This window comes from Hypanus sabinus, chromosome 21, assembly GCF_030144855.1.
Source record: "Hypanus sabinus isolate sHypSab1 chromosome 21, sHypSab1.hap1, whole genome shotgun sequence".
NCBI classification, from domain to species: Eukaryota; Metazoa; Chordata; class Chondrichthyes; order Myliobatiformes; family Dasyatidae; genus Hypanus; species Hypanus sabinus.
The window spans coordinates 20,064,761-20,081,845 of record NC_082726.1 but is presented as its reverse complement, the minus strand read 5'-3'; the positions used below and the strand labels follow the sequence as shown (position 1 = coordinate 20,081,845).

The window sequence follows — 17,085 nt, the reverse complement described above, 5'->3', positions numbered from 1 at the left end:
CTCTTCTGCTGTTGTAGCCCATCCTCTTCAAGGTTCAACGTTTTGTGCATTCAGGTAAGCTCTTCTGCAAACCACCGTTGTAACACATAGTTATTTGTGTCACTGTAGCCTCCGTGTCAGCTTGAACCAGTCTGCCCATTCTCTCCCCGAACCTCACTCTATATCACAGAACCAGCAATCACTGGATTTTTTTTTGTTCTTTGCACCATTTTCTGTAAATTCTAGCCACTGTTGTGCATGAAAATCCCAGGAAATCAGCAGTTTCTGAGATACTCAAACCACTCCATATGGCACCAACAATCATTCCACGGTCAAAGTCACTTAGATTACATTTCTTCCCCATTCTGATGTTTGGTCTGAACAACAACAGAACCTCTTGACCATGCCTGCATGCTTTTATGCATTGAGTTAACTGATTAGATACCTACATTAATCAGCACGTGTACAGGTGTACCTAATAAAATGGCAATTGATTGTAATTAACTAATGGAATGCAATTAATTAATGGAACAGACATTCATGCTGGCATGCTGGCCTTTATAACAAGAGGAATTGAGTACAGGAGTAAAGAGGTCCTTCTGCAGCTGTACAGGGCCCTGGTGAAACCCCACCTGCAGTATTGTGTGCAGTTTTGGTCACCAAACTTGAGGAAGGACATTCTTGCTATTGAGGGAGTGCAGCGTAGATTCACAAGGTTAATTCCCAGAATGGCGGGACTGTCATATGTTGAAAGATTGGAGCAACTGGGCTTGTATACATTGGAATATAGAAGGATGAGAGGGGATCTGATTGAGACATATAAGATTATTAAGGGATTGGACACGCTGGAGGCAGGAAGCATGTTCCTGCTGATGGGTGAGTCCAGAACTAGAGGCCACAGTTTAAGAATAAGGGGTAGGCCATTTAGAATAGAGATGCGGAAAAACTTTTTCACCCAGAGAGTGGTGGGTATGTGGAATGCTCTGCCCCAGAAGGCAGTGGAGGCCAAGTCTCTGGATGCATTCAAGAGATAGATAGAGCTCTTATAGATAGCGGGGTCAAGGGGTAAGGGGAGAGGGCAGGAACAGGGTTCTGATTGTGTATGAATCAGCCATGATCACAGTGAATGGCGGTGCTGGCTAGAAGGGCCGAATGGCCTACTCCTGCACCTACTGTCTATTGTCTATTGTCTATTCAAGAGTTACAGTCTGCAAGAAATAGCCTTACCTTGGGTGACCACGATTAACCGCAAGAGACAACAGATACTATCTGTCAGCAGTCACCACTGTCGCAGCTCTGTCATGGTACCAGGGCAATTTCTTCACGTACAACAATTTTATCGCAGAACCATCAAAGGATCTTTCTTCCTTAAATTGATGGAATTTTAAAAAGTAGTTCATACTCATCAATTCACAAAGAAACTTTCAATCATTCAAACTGATTTGGCACCCACATGTGTGCCCAAGACCGTCGGTCTGGCTTAAAGAAGTGAAAAAAGTAAAAAAAAATGGAAGATGGTAGAAATCTGAACTAAATGCAGGAAATTCTGGAAACAGAATTGAGGAGAAACTGACAGCATTTCAGGTCTGGGATTTTTCATCTCTTCTACTAAAAGCTAAACTGTTGCTCTCATTTCCCCATTTCTGACAAAGGGCCCTGGTCCAGAAAATTTAACTGTTTCTTTCTCCACAAATTCTGACTGACCTGCTGACTGCTTCTGACATCTTCTGTTTCTGTTTAAAACCCAGTTTGCTGGAAGACTCATCAGGTTAGGCAGCATTTGTGGAGAAAAAAATGCTATGGCCTCATGGTTCATTAGAACTGGCAAAAGTTAGAGGTCGAACCAGTCTTAACATGTTTTACCTCTACAGTAGAAGGGAGGATTGATGGACAAAATAACAAATTTGTGATCAGGCAGAGTACAGGAAGATTAAACAATAAAAGAGGGTGAAAAGAAATTGGGTGAAAGCAGGTTACAAAATCTTCAGGTGAATTACACAAGGTTAATCTGGAAAGGAAGGTAAATAGTCATGTGAAATTATCAGAGGAAAAGAAATATGGAAAACATAAGCTATGAGGGCTGATTATCTAAAATCATTGAACTGATTTGGAAAGGCTGTAATGTATGGCATCTAACAGGGCTACTGTCTTGGACTTAAGCTGGGTCTTGTCGGAACAACAGAAAGGTCAGAGTGGAAGTGTGGCAGAGAACTGATGGCACAGAGGAGAGGTCAGAGAACTGAAGCAACATGCGAGTGAAAGCTCGGATGAAGCATGCCGATCTCCACTCTCTTCCACTTTTCATCAAGAGGGAGATGCCCCATTTGACATAAACACACAATGCAAGCTTAAAACATGAAGGTAAAAACACATGGCCAGCCAGATACACTTCACCAAAGGCATTCATGGCTCCAATTTAACGGCATAAGAACAGGAAGTAAAAGGTCCCAAATTTGAAATGCCAACTGTTTCTCATTCCACTCATACAGCTTGATCTGCTGAGTTTGTCCGGCATTTTCTGTCTTACTTTGAATGTCCAGCATCTGCAGTCCCTTTGATTTCCAGGTGAGTAATATCAGCTTTGGCTCAGCGTTTCTGATGCAGAACAGCATTGGTTCCAACAATACACTTCTGGAGACTGCAGATGCTGAAATCCGGATGCTGAACCCAGCCAGAGCATCTTTGGAAAGAAAGTAACTGTCAACGTTTCAAGTCAAAACCCCGAATCAGGATTGAAAGTGGAGAGGGGAGATAGCCTGGTATAAAGTGAAGAGAGGGAGGGGTGAAACAGAGGCCAGAGGGAATTGGTGGATTGGGGGTGGATGATAGGCAGATCAAGTCAGGTAGAGGGAGGAAGAAGGGTGGAGTTGGAAAACGGAGGCAGGAGGAAGGAGGGGAATGGTGAGGGGAGAGACAAGTGCTTGGAGAGTGGTAAGTAGGAAGCCCACATTTTCTACTACAATCACGAAGCAAGGGGTGGAGCACCTCATTTCCACAGCTGATTCACCGGTCCACGCCCATGCACATAGACTGGACTCAGAAGAGCCGTTCAGCATGAAGGCTGAATTCGCTAACGTGGAAATGCTTGGCATTGTACACAGGTCGAAAAGCCCTTGGGCTTCACTCCTCCTCATAGTCCCTAAGACCGTGCGGCGATTACCACCACCTTAACGAGGCCACTACCCCAGTCGTTACCCAGTCCCACATATTCGAGACTTTTCAGAACGTTTAGCTATGAAGTTAATTTTTTTCTGAAATGGACTTAGTCATGGGCCTGTCTATGTGCGGGACATTCCCAAAACTGCTATTTCAACCCCATTTGGCCTATTTGAGTTCCTGCTGAAAAATGCACCACAGACTTTCCAGCAACTTATGGAATCAGTACTACAGGACTTAGATTTTCTTTTTATTTATCTCCTTGTCACCAGCACATCCACAACCAACACTTGGCACATTTCCACACACTCTTCAAGCCAACGTGGGCTGATTTCTAACCCACTAGATCCCAGTTTGGGTGGTCTACAATTGATATTCTCGGCCACCGCATCTCCGCAGAAGGTTCAACACCCCTGCCGTCAAAATTAGTCGCTGTTAGAGACTTTTCACTGCCCCACACTATCAAAGCACTGTAAGGATTTTTAGGTATGGTGAATTCCTATCATCATTTCAATCTGCAAGCTGCTAACTTCATGCTCCCCATTGTATGGTGCCCCTAACCTCATGTTTGAGTGGCCGGCGGATGTGACTAAGCAGTTGATGATATTATATGGACGTGAGCCTATGGGTGCACCCACTCCCCAATGCACCCGTGAACGTCACTACTGAACTATACTGTGGGTGCTGTACGCAAACAATCGGCTGTAGGGATGGCTTCTTCAGCTGGCAGCTCTGCCTTCTCCCCCTCGAGAGGAAGTACAGCACACTTCTTGGTTTCCATCTGGCCGTCCGCCATTTTCCATTTTCTGCTGGACGGTTGACATTTCACAGTGTTCCTTGACCACAAACTCCTCGTGTGCGTGATGGCACCCTCGGTGTGCACAGTAGCAACACCGCCTGTCCTACCTTTCAGAATTCGCGGCTGATATACAGCACACCTCACGCCATACACGTTGCGGTCGACTATGCAGGCATGGCAGCTGACCGAGCTACCGGCCAAGGGGTCCGGGCTTACAGGATAGGAGCCGTGAGTCCCTGGTCGGCTGATGTCACGTTCAGGAACGCAGGACTTTCACTCCTGTGCGATGTCTCAACCAATCGCCCTCGCTCCGCAGCGCCTGTAAACTGGACCCGGACTGTTCTTTAACTTCTTCACACCCCCCCCCCCACCCACCCCTGCATCCAGGCAGGAAGAGGCTTCAGAGGAAGTGGTTACTTCAAATTTTGTTTAGCACAGCCTCGGAAGGATGTGTGAGACTGGAGTGGCACCTGTGTTCAGCGAGCGAAAATTAACCGTCACCTTTTGAGGCTCTGAGCCACAGTTTGACCACATCAATTAGGACCTGGTTGGTCTTCTTCCCCCCCCCCCCCAAAGTTTTACACATATCCTCAGCACGGTTGACCTCATTCGTTTTTGTCCGCCATGATGACATCAATACCCCCTTACGATGGCCCGTTCCATGTTTTGGAACAGAGTGAAAAGACTTTGATTGAAGGTAGGAAGAGTAAGCCTGTAGATCACCTTAACTGGCCCACCAAGATCCGGATGGTTCCACTGTCATCCCCCCAGCATCAGAACATGACCATGTGCTCGTCCGCACACCCTAGGCAAGCATCTGGCTGTTCCTCCACCCAAGGCACATCGGACACGAGCCGGGCGGCTCATACCAACTCCAGGTAGACTCACAATGCCGGTTTTGGTGAATTCTTGGGGGGGGGGGGACAGGGTGTCCTGTGAAGGGTAATGTAATGGGTGACAGAAGACACATAATCGAAACTGTACTACATAATTCACAAACACAATCATGGAGTTGTGTTCTCTTTAAGAGATGGTGCCTAACGTAATGATGTAAGTGTATGCTCCTTTTTAAATTTGTTTGCAATGAAAACAAAGGGCTTTTGTTAAGCCCATAAAACAACTGGTGATTGATTTATTCACAAAATCCTACAATCCAATTCCTTCTGCATGACACCCAGTTGTTCAACACTACCTGTCCCTCAAGCTATCTTCACATGGTCTGCAAATTTGGCCACAAAGCCATCAATTCCTTCATCCAAAACACTGACATATAACTTGAAAAGAAGCGGCCCCAACACCAACCCCTGCAGCACACCACCAGTCACTGGCAGCCAACCAGAAAAGGAGCCCTTTATTCCCACTCTTTGCCTCCTGCTCGTCAGCTGACCTTCTATCCACAGACATCCCACCTCTCTCGGAAGTTCCGGGAGTCTCCCGCATATTGATAGTGGCTCCCTGGCACCCACAAGTTATTTACAATATCCCGGAAATTGATTTTTTTGAGAGGGAGAGGGGGAGGAAGAGGAAGAGCGCGAGCATCCTGATTGGTCTCTCTTTGTGCTAAGCAGACCTATCAGTTTTCTCTGTGGGGGGCTTTACAGTCTCCCTCTCCCTCTCCCTCTCCATCAGTTCAGTTTGGTGTCCTGCTGTGCCAGGCAGAGTGTTCCAAAAAAAGGAAACATAAAACGTACTTCACCCCAGACTACACTAAAGCGTACCCCTGCCTAAAAAATAATGACACTGTTTGCAGCAGTGACTTTTCTATTGCCCATGTGGGTTAAAATGTAAAAGACATGTTGAGGTGAGTTTAACAGGTGTCATTTGTTCATTAGCATAGCTAACGTTATTTAAACTAGCTGCTAAGGAGCTACTCTATTGATGTTCTACGTGATGAGGCCAAACTCCCTGTAGACTTGCTTAAAGTTGTAATAGAATAAAAAATGACTCCATGATAATATAAGTACATGTTCTAATGTCACATTTTCTGCATACACCCAACTTAGTTTACAGATTAGACAAAATCACTGAACAAAGTATTACATACACCCCTGGAGGTCGACGGGCGGGGGCAGGGGCAGGGGCAGGGGTGCTACCTCCCTGAAATGAGTTTTTGCAGGGTGGGATGTCTGTATCCAGTGTGTATAACTGGACTCTGTGATCTATGGCCCGTTTGCAGGGATACTCTCGGCCTCACTATCTACCTGGTTGTGATTGTCTACCTGCCCTGTACTTTATTCTGCATTCTTACTGTCTGTCTTGTTCTACCTCCATGCACGGTGTAATTGATTTGATCTAGATGTAAGGCAGGCTTTTCACTGCATCTTGATACATGTGACATTGTTGCTAATTTAAAAACAAGCACATGGATGAACATTTAAGTGCTGCTGGAAGAGCCTAGTTTTTCACAGATGCGCCTTAGTCTGCCCGAAACGAATTGTTCTTCCCGAACGGTGAGATATCCGTAAGGGAATTCCGCCGACTGGCGCTTTCCAGTTCTGTGGGGAAGGCCCGCCGGCTCGGCTCCTGCCCCGGCTGGACGTGGAGCAGCTCAAAGGTGGAAGAGCTCTTAAACGACAATGCGGTTGTATCACTCCAGTTGTCCGCTTGAGCGGCTCTGGCGCGCGTACAAAAATTATGTGCCAACATTGCTATGTAGTAAACCAGCAACACTGAATGCATTGAACAGGCAACACTAAGGGCGTTGTGTTCTTTTTAAAAATATATGATGAATAAACATTAATTTAAAAATAAAATACTAAACAAAAAATCCCATTAAGCGCCACCTGTGGAGCTCGCTCATAGTTAAACAAGGAGGCGTTAGGACCTGGAGGAGCCGAGGCGGCTCCGGCCATGCAGCGGAACTTTCCATAAAGTTTCTTTTCCCCTCCGCTGCATGTGGTGAGTTAACTTCCGGGAATTTTCCTGAGGCCTGAAGTAATTTAAATCTTTGATGCTGAGGGCGAAGTGTTCACTGCTGAGCGCCGGCTAAGAGCGCTGGCGTCCCGGATCGTCACCGCTCTCCATGCCGTCTGTTCTCGGAGAGACCCCCGGATCCTCAGGTGAGTGTCGGCGATGACTGTTAACATCGGGAAACATTTACAAACTTAGAATCGCCACTCCTTTTTGAAACATCAACTCTACCGCGGTTTGGAATGAAATCTTCTGTCAGGAAGGGAACTCAGCGAGAGTGTGTTTGGGAAAACTAATTCTAAAAGAAGAACATTACAATTAACTAAACGGAGAGTTGGCGACATTAATGAATCTAAAATGAACTAAGTAAAACTAGCTGGTCTACATTTTTTAAAGTTGTAAAGCTAAAATCGCTAGTTAGATTAGGGAAGAGTTTGAGAGAAAAGGTTACAACGGAAAGAGTGGGGAATGGGATTGTCTTGAGGGTCGGCATAGATTGGATGGGTTGGACGGTATGAGGAAACGTGAGAGAAATGAGAGCAAGGCTGTCGAGAACGGAAAGTAGAGCAAAGATAAAAGTGGGCTGGGATCCTTACTAGCAGTTCCTGTGCGGTGTTGGAAATTCAGGGTGCGACACGTGTTCCACAAAACCAAGAACAGGACATACTTTCAGCTACCTAAATGACAGAGTTTCTGAGTGGGAGCCAAGGATTTAGATCACCTTCTGGGAAGTAATCACCCTAGCGGCAAGAAATGACACACTGTGACTATAGAGAACCTTCAGGGATTGTGGCTCAGTGCTGAACTTCGGTGAGTTGCCGGTATAAACTCCCTCTCGAGATTATAATGAAGTGCAAATATGTAAAATTACATCACAGCCGTAACGTCTGTATTCAGGAGGTTTTGGGGAAGAAAGGAGTGAAGAAGTTGGCAATGCCACTTAAACGCACTTTTTAGAAGATTACAGAATTTTTGTATAGCTGTGTATCAAACAGAATCTGTTAGGAGATTAAACTACTCAAAACTTTAAAGGGTTTCCTGAGAATAAATAAGGATAGACTTTTTCCAATGCCAGAAGCACTTAACCAGTTAAGCTTAATATGCAACCACTAAGGAGAAATAAAATCCAATGAATTGTTATAAATACATACCCAAAAATAAGGTAAATACTTTAAAAGGATCATTTATAGTGTTACGGAGAAACAATAGTTTTCAAAGAGTCGGTGTTGAGACAGCCATTGCCTTACAGGTGCAACCCCCTCACCGCGGTTCATATTCGGGCTTGGCACGTTACCTAACTCTGCGAACAGCCACGTGACTCAGCGACAGCAAGGCTGCCTTTCCTAAACAATATATGCCTAGGGTCGGTGTGATTTGGGGTTCAACCAAACAGGAACGTCATGATGTTCCGGCTAAAGGAACTTTGATTTGAGCGGATGCTGTTTAAATAATACCCATACACAATTATTGGTCGACAAGAAGTATCGGGTCATACAATACATAAGTCATTTAAAAAGTATATTTACCAATTTTAGCTTTATCAAACAGTTAATAGGAAAAAGAAAATAAAAGGACCCATTGCAGTTAAACCAGTCCAGTGTGCGCATAACGTTGGAATGCATACAGGAGTCGCTGGGGGTGTATCCCTTTGTGTGCTGGACATCCGGTCTGTGTGAAGGCACCTGCAACATTCCCAACTTGCCTCTGAAAGTCCACCTTGAACAAACTGACTCTCTCTCAGGAGTATTGGCCCTTCCCTCTTGGAGCAATTCATCTGCACAAAGCACTACTTGCAAAGGGGACTCTCCTCCTCCCGGCATTCTGTGACGTCCCTCCAAAGGCCGCAAGCCAGATTATTGTCTCTCACAAATCTCCCTCACCCTAGCTCTCTCTAGAACCTGCTGATTCCACCATCCTGACTGGCTGACACAACTTTCCTAAGTTGAACAGCAGGGCTTCTTATCCTTTAGCCGAAACACTCTGCCAGCAGGACATGCTACTTTTGCAGAAAACTGCTAAAATGAAATGCCTACAGCAGAGCAATAGCAATCTTAACCCGGGCATTATGCTGGGTTAATACCATATAGCACACTGAGGCCAGTGCAGGGAAGGGGTCCTGGTACCCAGGTCCACACGGTACTGAGGGGAGGTGTAGGGGGTGGACTTCTGGCTCCTTCTGGTATTGTAGTTTAGAATTAGTTGGAACAGCACATTAATGGCAGGCTGGGTGGAATACTTGCCCCTTGATTCGCGGAGTTAAATTTAGTCTGGTGCGTGAGTGCAGTTCTGCGAGAGTCATGCTTTGTCGAGGTCTTGTCCTTTGAACAAGGTGTTAAGTTCTTCTTCTTGTCCATCCTGTCCTATGAACTTGACAGTTCCACGTACCTTCTGAGTGCAGAAATGATCTTTCCAGTCACCTTACCAGTGCTTATCAAGCAGCAGTGCTGGAACTGATTATTATCTTTTTGCATCCTTGCTTTGCAAATATTGCCTGTTGTGATTCCTAAATTACAGATGTGCCTATACTTAAACATCAAAGTGTGATTGGCTTGGCATTTCCAGGGCAGTGAAGTCATTGCAAGTCATTTTGTTCAAATGCATTTTTCCAGAACACCTTTTTGTTTTCACTATGATGAAGACATAAAAAATGATGAACTCCCTGTTTGTGATCATTTTGTAATATTTTTAGAGGGAATTAAATTCTGGGTTATGTATTGAATAAAATGATGCAGTAACAAATGTGGTGCTTTAAATACCAAATTATCAAAGAAAGTGTACTGATTTGACTAAAAGAGAAGACTTAATGAGAGCTGTTGGTTAGAAGAGTTGCATTCTAACATGTTCAGCTGTGTGTAGAAAGATTTAAATAAGGACAGTGTTTATGTGGAATTCCATGCATAGATGTGAATCAGTTGTTCACAGTATATCGTGGGAAATGCTTGCTTCTGTTAAGGAAGCTAAATTCTGCTTATTCATGTTTTTTTTATTCAAATGAAGAAAAATGTTTTTCAAGGTTGGGAATTTCTGTTGGTGACGATGAGTCCTTAGTTGGTAAATGTTACCAGACTGCAGTCAATGCATGTCGCAAGGACATTTTGGGAACTGTTTACTGCGTGTGGAACACTGGGGTGTGCGGTGAAGCTGTGTATCTGGCAGGGTTTGTTATATATCTGCAAGAATCCCAAATTAGTCCTAAATGTCATTAAATCATAAAATCACACAGCACATTGAAAGTCATTTATTATCCTTAAGAGGGCCATGTACAATACTGTGCAAAAGTTTTAGGTTTGTGTACGGATGCAAGAAAAAGTTTGTGAACCATTTGCAGTTACCTAATGTTCTGCATCAATTACTTATAAAATGTGGTCTGATCTTCCTCTAATTGTGTAGTTTTTAATTTGTCCATTGATCGACTGTGAATGCCCACAAGAAAATGAATCTCAGGGTAGTATATGTTGATATATATGAACCTTGATAACAAACTTGCTTTGAACTTTGGAATGGGGGGTGGGGAGAAACAGAAACTTTTCAGCACCTGCAAACTAGGCAGGATATGAATAAAGAGAAACAGGTAACCTTTCAGTTCAGAGAATCTACATCCAAACTCAATAACGGACTCAATTTGCATTCAGAGGATTTTTTTTAAACTTTAGTGTACAATTATTCCTTTAACATCTCTTCCCAAATAACTACTTTGAAATATTGCCAGAAGTTCCCTATACCTGCCAAATGACAGTCTGTCTTTTAAAGGCAAAATTGGAAACCAAATAATTAATAATTATTTTCTTCTTAATGGGCTAATCCAGCAAAAAAGACCTTGCGTGGTACTTTTACTAAAAATATATTAAAATGACTAATGACTTACTGTAAAGTAGTTGAGTTTCTTTGGTCCACATAAACCACCAAGCCAAAGATGTGTTGTTTTTTTAAAAAAAAGCACCTTTTCTCCATTTATTTCACTTGTGGTATACAATGAGGTCCATTATCTGATCTTAGTGAATGTTACATTTCTTGGATTTTTTTTTCATATCTGTTCAATACGAAAATGAATTTGCGGATGTTACTTTCCTTACTAAGTACCCACCATTTCTGATTTTATTTTGAATCCTGCATATTGATTGGATTTAAGCAATTTATAAGTGGCTAGTGCTTGTGCCCCATTGTAAAATATGACTTTTTTTAAAAAAAGCCCCAAAGGAGCAGCCCTGGACTTGAAACATGTAAAACTTAAATGATATAACTTAATGTTGCCTTATGAGATGGAGCCAGAGCACATGGTGTGTGTACTTAACCACTTCACAATGTCGGTTTCAGATTTGACTGGAATCCAGAAGCAGAGTAGAGAGGATGTATTAGATAATGAGTACTGGTTCACAACTGTTTTGTTATTCAGTAACACTGGATGTTGGGGTCGGGAAGGGAGCTCGCATACTTGCAGAGATATTACAGGCATTACAATAGAAAATAGATGATCGGTAAATGATGTATTTTTATGATTAAGAAATTGTTAAGACAAATGTCTTGTGGCGTGGTTAATTGTAAGTCAGATTTATGTTTTTGCATCATTTTAATTAAGATTCAAGTGTACTTGTCATGCATGGATCGAACGTGCAGTGAAATGCGTCATTTACATTAACAACCAATGCTCTCTGGTGGCTGGGGGAAGCTGGTAAGTTTCTCCACACATTCTGGCGCCAACGTAACATGTTCGCAATGCTTGGCAGAATGACACAAGACTTAACCAGTGACAAACAACAGTGGCAGCAAAAACAAGTCTCTTCCACCCACACACATACAGTCAGACCCTTAATTCCAGGACAGGACTCCAATAGGGATGGACTTGGGCTCGCAGACTGCCACCCACCCACAGTGACTTGCAGACTCTGCTCCAGACAACGGTACTCAACTTCTGGATTTTCGATTCATCCCTGGGCCTCAGTCCTCAGCATCAATCCCAGAACATGACGATCATTGACCACCAGGCCTCAATCAGGAATCGCTGTTGGCAAGAGCCTGGACACTAGGCCTCAAAACCTGCTATTACCTATTTGCGAACTTGGGGGTCATTGGAACTCATTTCTCTGGCCCACAAAGAACCCTGACTCCAGAACCCACTGACAATTTGCTGACCCTAGAGAAACCACCAGCTCTTGTTTGTGTTGGTCTGCCAGTGAGAGCCCCATGTCCATGTTGCTGACCTTCGAATGTGTAAGATTCCAGCCTGTCCTCTCATTCCTCTAATTTTCCCACATTCGTGTCCCTCAACCTGAACTTGACCCCTAAACTCTTCCTCCTCTTCTTCATTAGCCCAAAACCCTTACTGGGGCAGAGGCCACGTGGACAGCAGCTCGCCAAAGTCCTGGGCCAATTTTTACAGTCTTTCAAGGTGTAGCCCATCAAAAGTCATTCCTCTCCGAGGGATGAGGTCTTTAGAGTTTCTGTAGTGCTGTTTTTTTTACGGGATAGGTTCACTAGCCCAGCGCTCAACATTCCTCCTTTCACAGTGGAGCTTGGGACCACCTGTGGCAGAGTTTAACTGCCCTCTCAGCCCTCATGTACAAAAACCACGGACCCATAAAGAAAACACATTCTAAAAAAATTAAACTGAACCGTGACCTCAATGGAGGACACAGCTCGGCATTATCTTGAAGTAAAAAAAAGATAATTTTTTAATAGAACATAGATGCCTGGGCTGTCTAGGGTGACAGAGAGATTGTTCGATGGTTTGTGGAGGGATGGAGTCAGGACGGACTCGTGGTTGAGGAATTCTTCAAAATGTTCCACTTGGTGGGAGCTGACTTCATTGCTTTTCGTGATGAGCTCACCTTTGTTCTTGCTTTTAGTAGTTGGAGTCCTTGGCTGTTCGGGCCACTAATGTTCTCTACAGTGCTGAAGGATATAGTCCCATCGCGGTTGTTGGATCTTCTGAGCTTTACCCACCACTATCTGTTCTTTGGGTCATGAGGTTTCTGTTGGATAACAACCTTTATGTGTCAGCACAGCTGTTGAAACATAATGAAGTTTCCATTCTAAAAGTGCCTTGCACTTGACTTTAGTGAGCTCCTGAACCTTTTGGCCATGGTCGGAGCATTGGCCCTGATTACTATGATGTTATAGTTCTACACAGTAAGATGGAGGGTCAGGGGACGGCCACTTATCCTTCAGGGCAAGTTCTTGATGGTGAAACCCAACTCCTTAAAGGCACCGTTCTTTCTTTTTGGTTACTCTGTAAGAAGGTACCAGCTGGTGGTGTAGTGGCATCAGCACTGGACTTTGAGGCAGATGGTCCTGAGTTCGAATCCGGCCAGTTCCTTGCACACTTTCCATCCCTGCCGGATTAAGCATTGAGCTAGAAACTCGGCCTCATTTTAAAAAAAGAATAGTCAAATGCTACGGAAACAGCAATTTAAAAAAAAAGCCACCTGCTGCGCTACATGTCGTGAAAAGGAACAACAACTCTCTGGAAGAAGGTATACCCACAGGGTTGCTCTTTGAATTGGCTGTCTTCTGACTGTTGTATCCCATGCAAGGCACGTTGCGGTTATTAAAGAGTTTCTGAATCTTCTCGGTTTTTTCATACATTAACTGCCCTTTGAGGTGCCTCTAGGTTGGATCCTATCCCTGTGAAATAAGCATCCCCAAGATAAAGACCATTCAACCAATTTGGTGTCACTGCAAAGCTCAGGAAAGAACTGGGCCACGCTCCATATCTGGGGAGCACCTCTCATAGAAACTGGGCGTCGATGCTGAAATTCACTCATACTTTCAGTGTACCAGCACGGCCTTGACATATCTAAGGGGGGAAAAAGGATGATTGCAGGTCAGGATAATGTTTCTGGACCACTGGATGGCAGAAAACCTGCCTCGCAGCAGCCACCCTGAGTGTGTTTGCAAATTCCTCCAACTCCACTGGCAAGATAATCAAACCAACATTAATGTCCTTCAGGCTATGATTATATTTGGAGATTTCTGAAAAAAGCAGGCAACTGCATCACATGGACACTACCAGACTCCCGATAAGGCATACTGCTCCGACTACTATCACAAGGAATTTATCAGGAGGACAGAGATGTAGTACCAGATGAATTAAGTGTGGAAAATGTTATTCCGTTATTCAGTGGTGGGAAAATTATTGGAGGAGATTCTTAGAGACAGGATTTATGAGCATTTAGAGAAGCATAGTCTGATTAGGATTAGTCAGCGTAGCTTTGAGAAGGATAGGTCATGTCCAAAAAGCCTGATTCAATTTTTTGAGATGACATATCACATCGATGAAGGTAGAGCAGTAGATCTAGTGTATAAGGATTTTAGTGAGGTGTTTGATTTGGTTCTCCATGATAGGCTGTTCAGAAAGTCAGGAGGCATGTGATCCAGGGAAACTTGGGTGTGTGGATAGAGAATTGCCTTGCACATAGGAGACAGGGTGACAATGGATGGAGTGTATTCCGCCTGGACCGGTGGAGTTCTGAGTGATCATTTCTGAGACACCTGCTCTTGGGTGACCTGTATGAGGACATGAAAGAATGGGTTAGTAAATTTGCAGATGACACAAAGCTTGGTGGAGTTATGGACGGTGTGAAGGGATGTAATGGGACATTGACAGGATGCAGTGCTAGGCTGAATAGAGGCAGATGAAGTTCAACTCGGAGAAGTGTAAACAGGTTCATTTCAGAAGGTTGAATTTGAAGGCAGATTACAGGGTTAATAGCATGATTCTTGGCATTACGGAGGAACTGAGTGATCTTGGAATCCGCATGCATGGATCCCTCAAAATTGTTAAGTATACCCTCAGATGTCTAGGATCTGAGGGCGCAGCTTCAGGATAAAACAGAGGTGAGAAGGAATTTCTTCAGCCAGGGGTTGGAGAATTTGTTGCCACAAAGGGTTGTGGAAGGCAACTCATCGGCTCTATTTAAGGCAGGGTTTGATTATTTCTTGATTGGTAAAGGGGTTAAGGGTCAGAAGTTGAAGGTAGGTTAATGGAGTTAATAAAAAGTCCACGATTGAATGATGGATTATTAATAGTCAGCTGAATGGCCTAATTCTGCTATCTGTAACATAGTCTAATGGTTACATGTTCAGGCTTGAGCTGTGGAAACTTTTGAGAATTATAATCATTGGCTTTATTTGGGAGTTGTAGTTCAGTCTCCTTTCTTTACCCTTTTTTAGCTCTGAGTTGTGGTTTTAGATTAAGACAGCCAATGATTCTTGTGCTAAACATGAAGACCTTAAGCTTGTAAAGCAGTTATAGTCAAACGTAGATGTTTTCATCGAAGTCAGCAGCATTTACTGAAAAAAATTTTCAACGCTGTCATTCTTTTCCAGACCTAAAGATTCTGTCCCATTTCATACATCTAATGTTGGTAGACTTCCCATTTGTAGCAGTTTACTAACTAAGAGGCTTGCTTATGCCAATGTTAGAAGGAGCTGAGATGATGATTAATTAAACGCAAGAAGATTATTTATTCATTTAGAGATACAGTGCGAAGTTGGCCCTTTGAACTGATCTGTGTCGCAACCTCTACACCCCCAATTCAACCCTAACATAATCACAGGGCAATTTACAATGACCAGTTAACCTACCCAGTACACCTTTGGACCACAGAGGAAACTGGAGCGCCCGGGGAAAACCCAGGCATTCCACTCTGAAGATGTACAGATTCCTTACAGGTGACGCTGGAATTGAACTCCTAAATGTGATGCCCTGAGCTGTAATAGCATCGGACGAACCGCTACACTACCATGGTTGGTGGATGCCATATTTTGTGCACGATAGTGTAGTGTGTATCTGCAGCTGGGGCTGAGGGTGGATGGGAAAGTGCAGTTGATGGACTGTGAAGGAATTGTAGAAACCCTTTCCGAGAGTCGTCTCTTGTGCAGAGCCAGCAATTGCACCAGTCAGTTTCTCTGAGAAAATTACGTAGAGTTTGCAACTTTTAATAACAAATTGACCTGCAAGCATTAATCAAAAACACTAGTACTATTTTTGTGCTGTGTTTAAGAATTAATGAGACATTTGCAAGTGCAACATTTGTCCATGCCTTTGAGGTTTTGTTATTATTGAGAAAGGGTAGAATTTTCTCACTGGCACTTTGTTTCTGTCTGGACCTTTCAGCTCCAGACCTTGGTCTAAACGAGACAGAAGTCTGACTACCGGGTATGAAAAGAGATGTCAAAGTAGCATTAGATGGTGTGTGGGCTTGGTGTTTAAGGTTAAAGTGGAAGTCGAGGGTCCGGCTCCCTGCTGTTGGCATCTGAGGAAGATGCAGCCTAATAATCTTGGCTTCAATATATCACTGCAGACATACCTCAGTACAGAATCCCAACCCAAGTCATCCTTAGCTAATTCATTATTCCCGAAAAGGTGGGGAGGGGGTGTGTGTGTGTGTGTGTAGATCTAGACAACACTCAAATTCGTTCAACATAATATTTCTGCTACATAATACCTGTGTCCAACATGAAGGAATTTAATCGCCCTTCCTTGACATTGAACACCAATATCATTACTGACTCGCCCACTAACAATATCATGAAACTTGCCAGTGATTAGAAATACAAACAGACTTGCCACGTACACTGCAGGTTGGCAGCAAGTAATTCACAGCTAACTCCTTTCTCCCGGTGTAAGCTGGAGAAAGTCAAAAGCAACTTGGATTCGTCTCCAGAGTTGCCTTGGTGTTCTTCTATTAGGGGGAGAAAAATTAAACTGTTTTCAGACATGAAAACAAATGTTGAATAATCCAAATAGAACATATAGGGTAAATGGTAGGGCATTGAGGAATGCAGTGGAACAGAGGGATCTAGGAATAACAGTGCATAGTTCCCTGAAGGTGGAGTCTCATGTAGATAGGGTGGTGAAGAAGGCTTTTGGAACGCTGGCCTTTATAAATCAGAGCATTGAGTACAGAAGTTGGGATGTAATGTTAAAATTGTACAAGGCATTGGTAAGGCCAAATTTGGAATATTGTGTACAGTTCTGGTCACCGAATTATAGGAAAGATATCAATAAATTAGAGAGAGTGCAGAGACGATTTACTAGGATGTTACCTGGGTTTCAGCACTTAAGTTACAGAGAAAGGTTGAACAAGTTAGGTCTCTATTCATTGGAGCGTAGAAGGTTGAGGGGGGATTTGATCAAGGTATTTAAAATTTTGAGAGGGGTAGATAGAGTTGACGTGAATAGGCTGTTTCCATTGAGAGTAGGGGAGATTCAAACGAGAGGACATGATTTGAGAATTGGG

At 43.7% G+C, this 17,085-nt stretch overlaps 1 protein-coding gene across 2 annotated transcripts in view; it reads left to right on the top strand.

The window, feature by feature from the left end:
• Positions 1-5,748: 5,748 nt before the first annotated feature.
• The window catches only part of malt3 (MALT paracaspase 3), a 134,249-nt gene continuing 122,912 nt past the window's right edge, over positions 5,749-17,085 (top strand). Inside the window, exon 1 of one of the 2 annotated variants that reach the window (XM_059946129.1) lies at positions 5,749-6,993. In XM_059946129.1, the coding sequence (XP_059802112.1) occupies positions 6,957-6,993 (37 nt within the window). In that variant the 5' untranslated portion in view covers positions 5,749-6,956. The remainder of the gene's footprint in view (positions 6,994-17,085) is intronic. The other variant, XM_059946128.1, reaches the window with a different exon arrangement.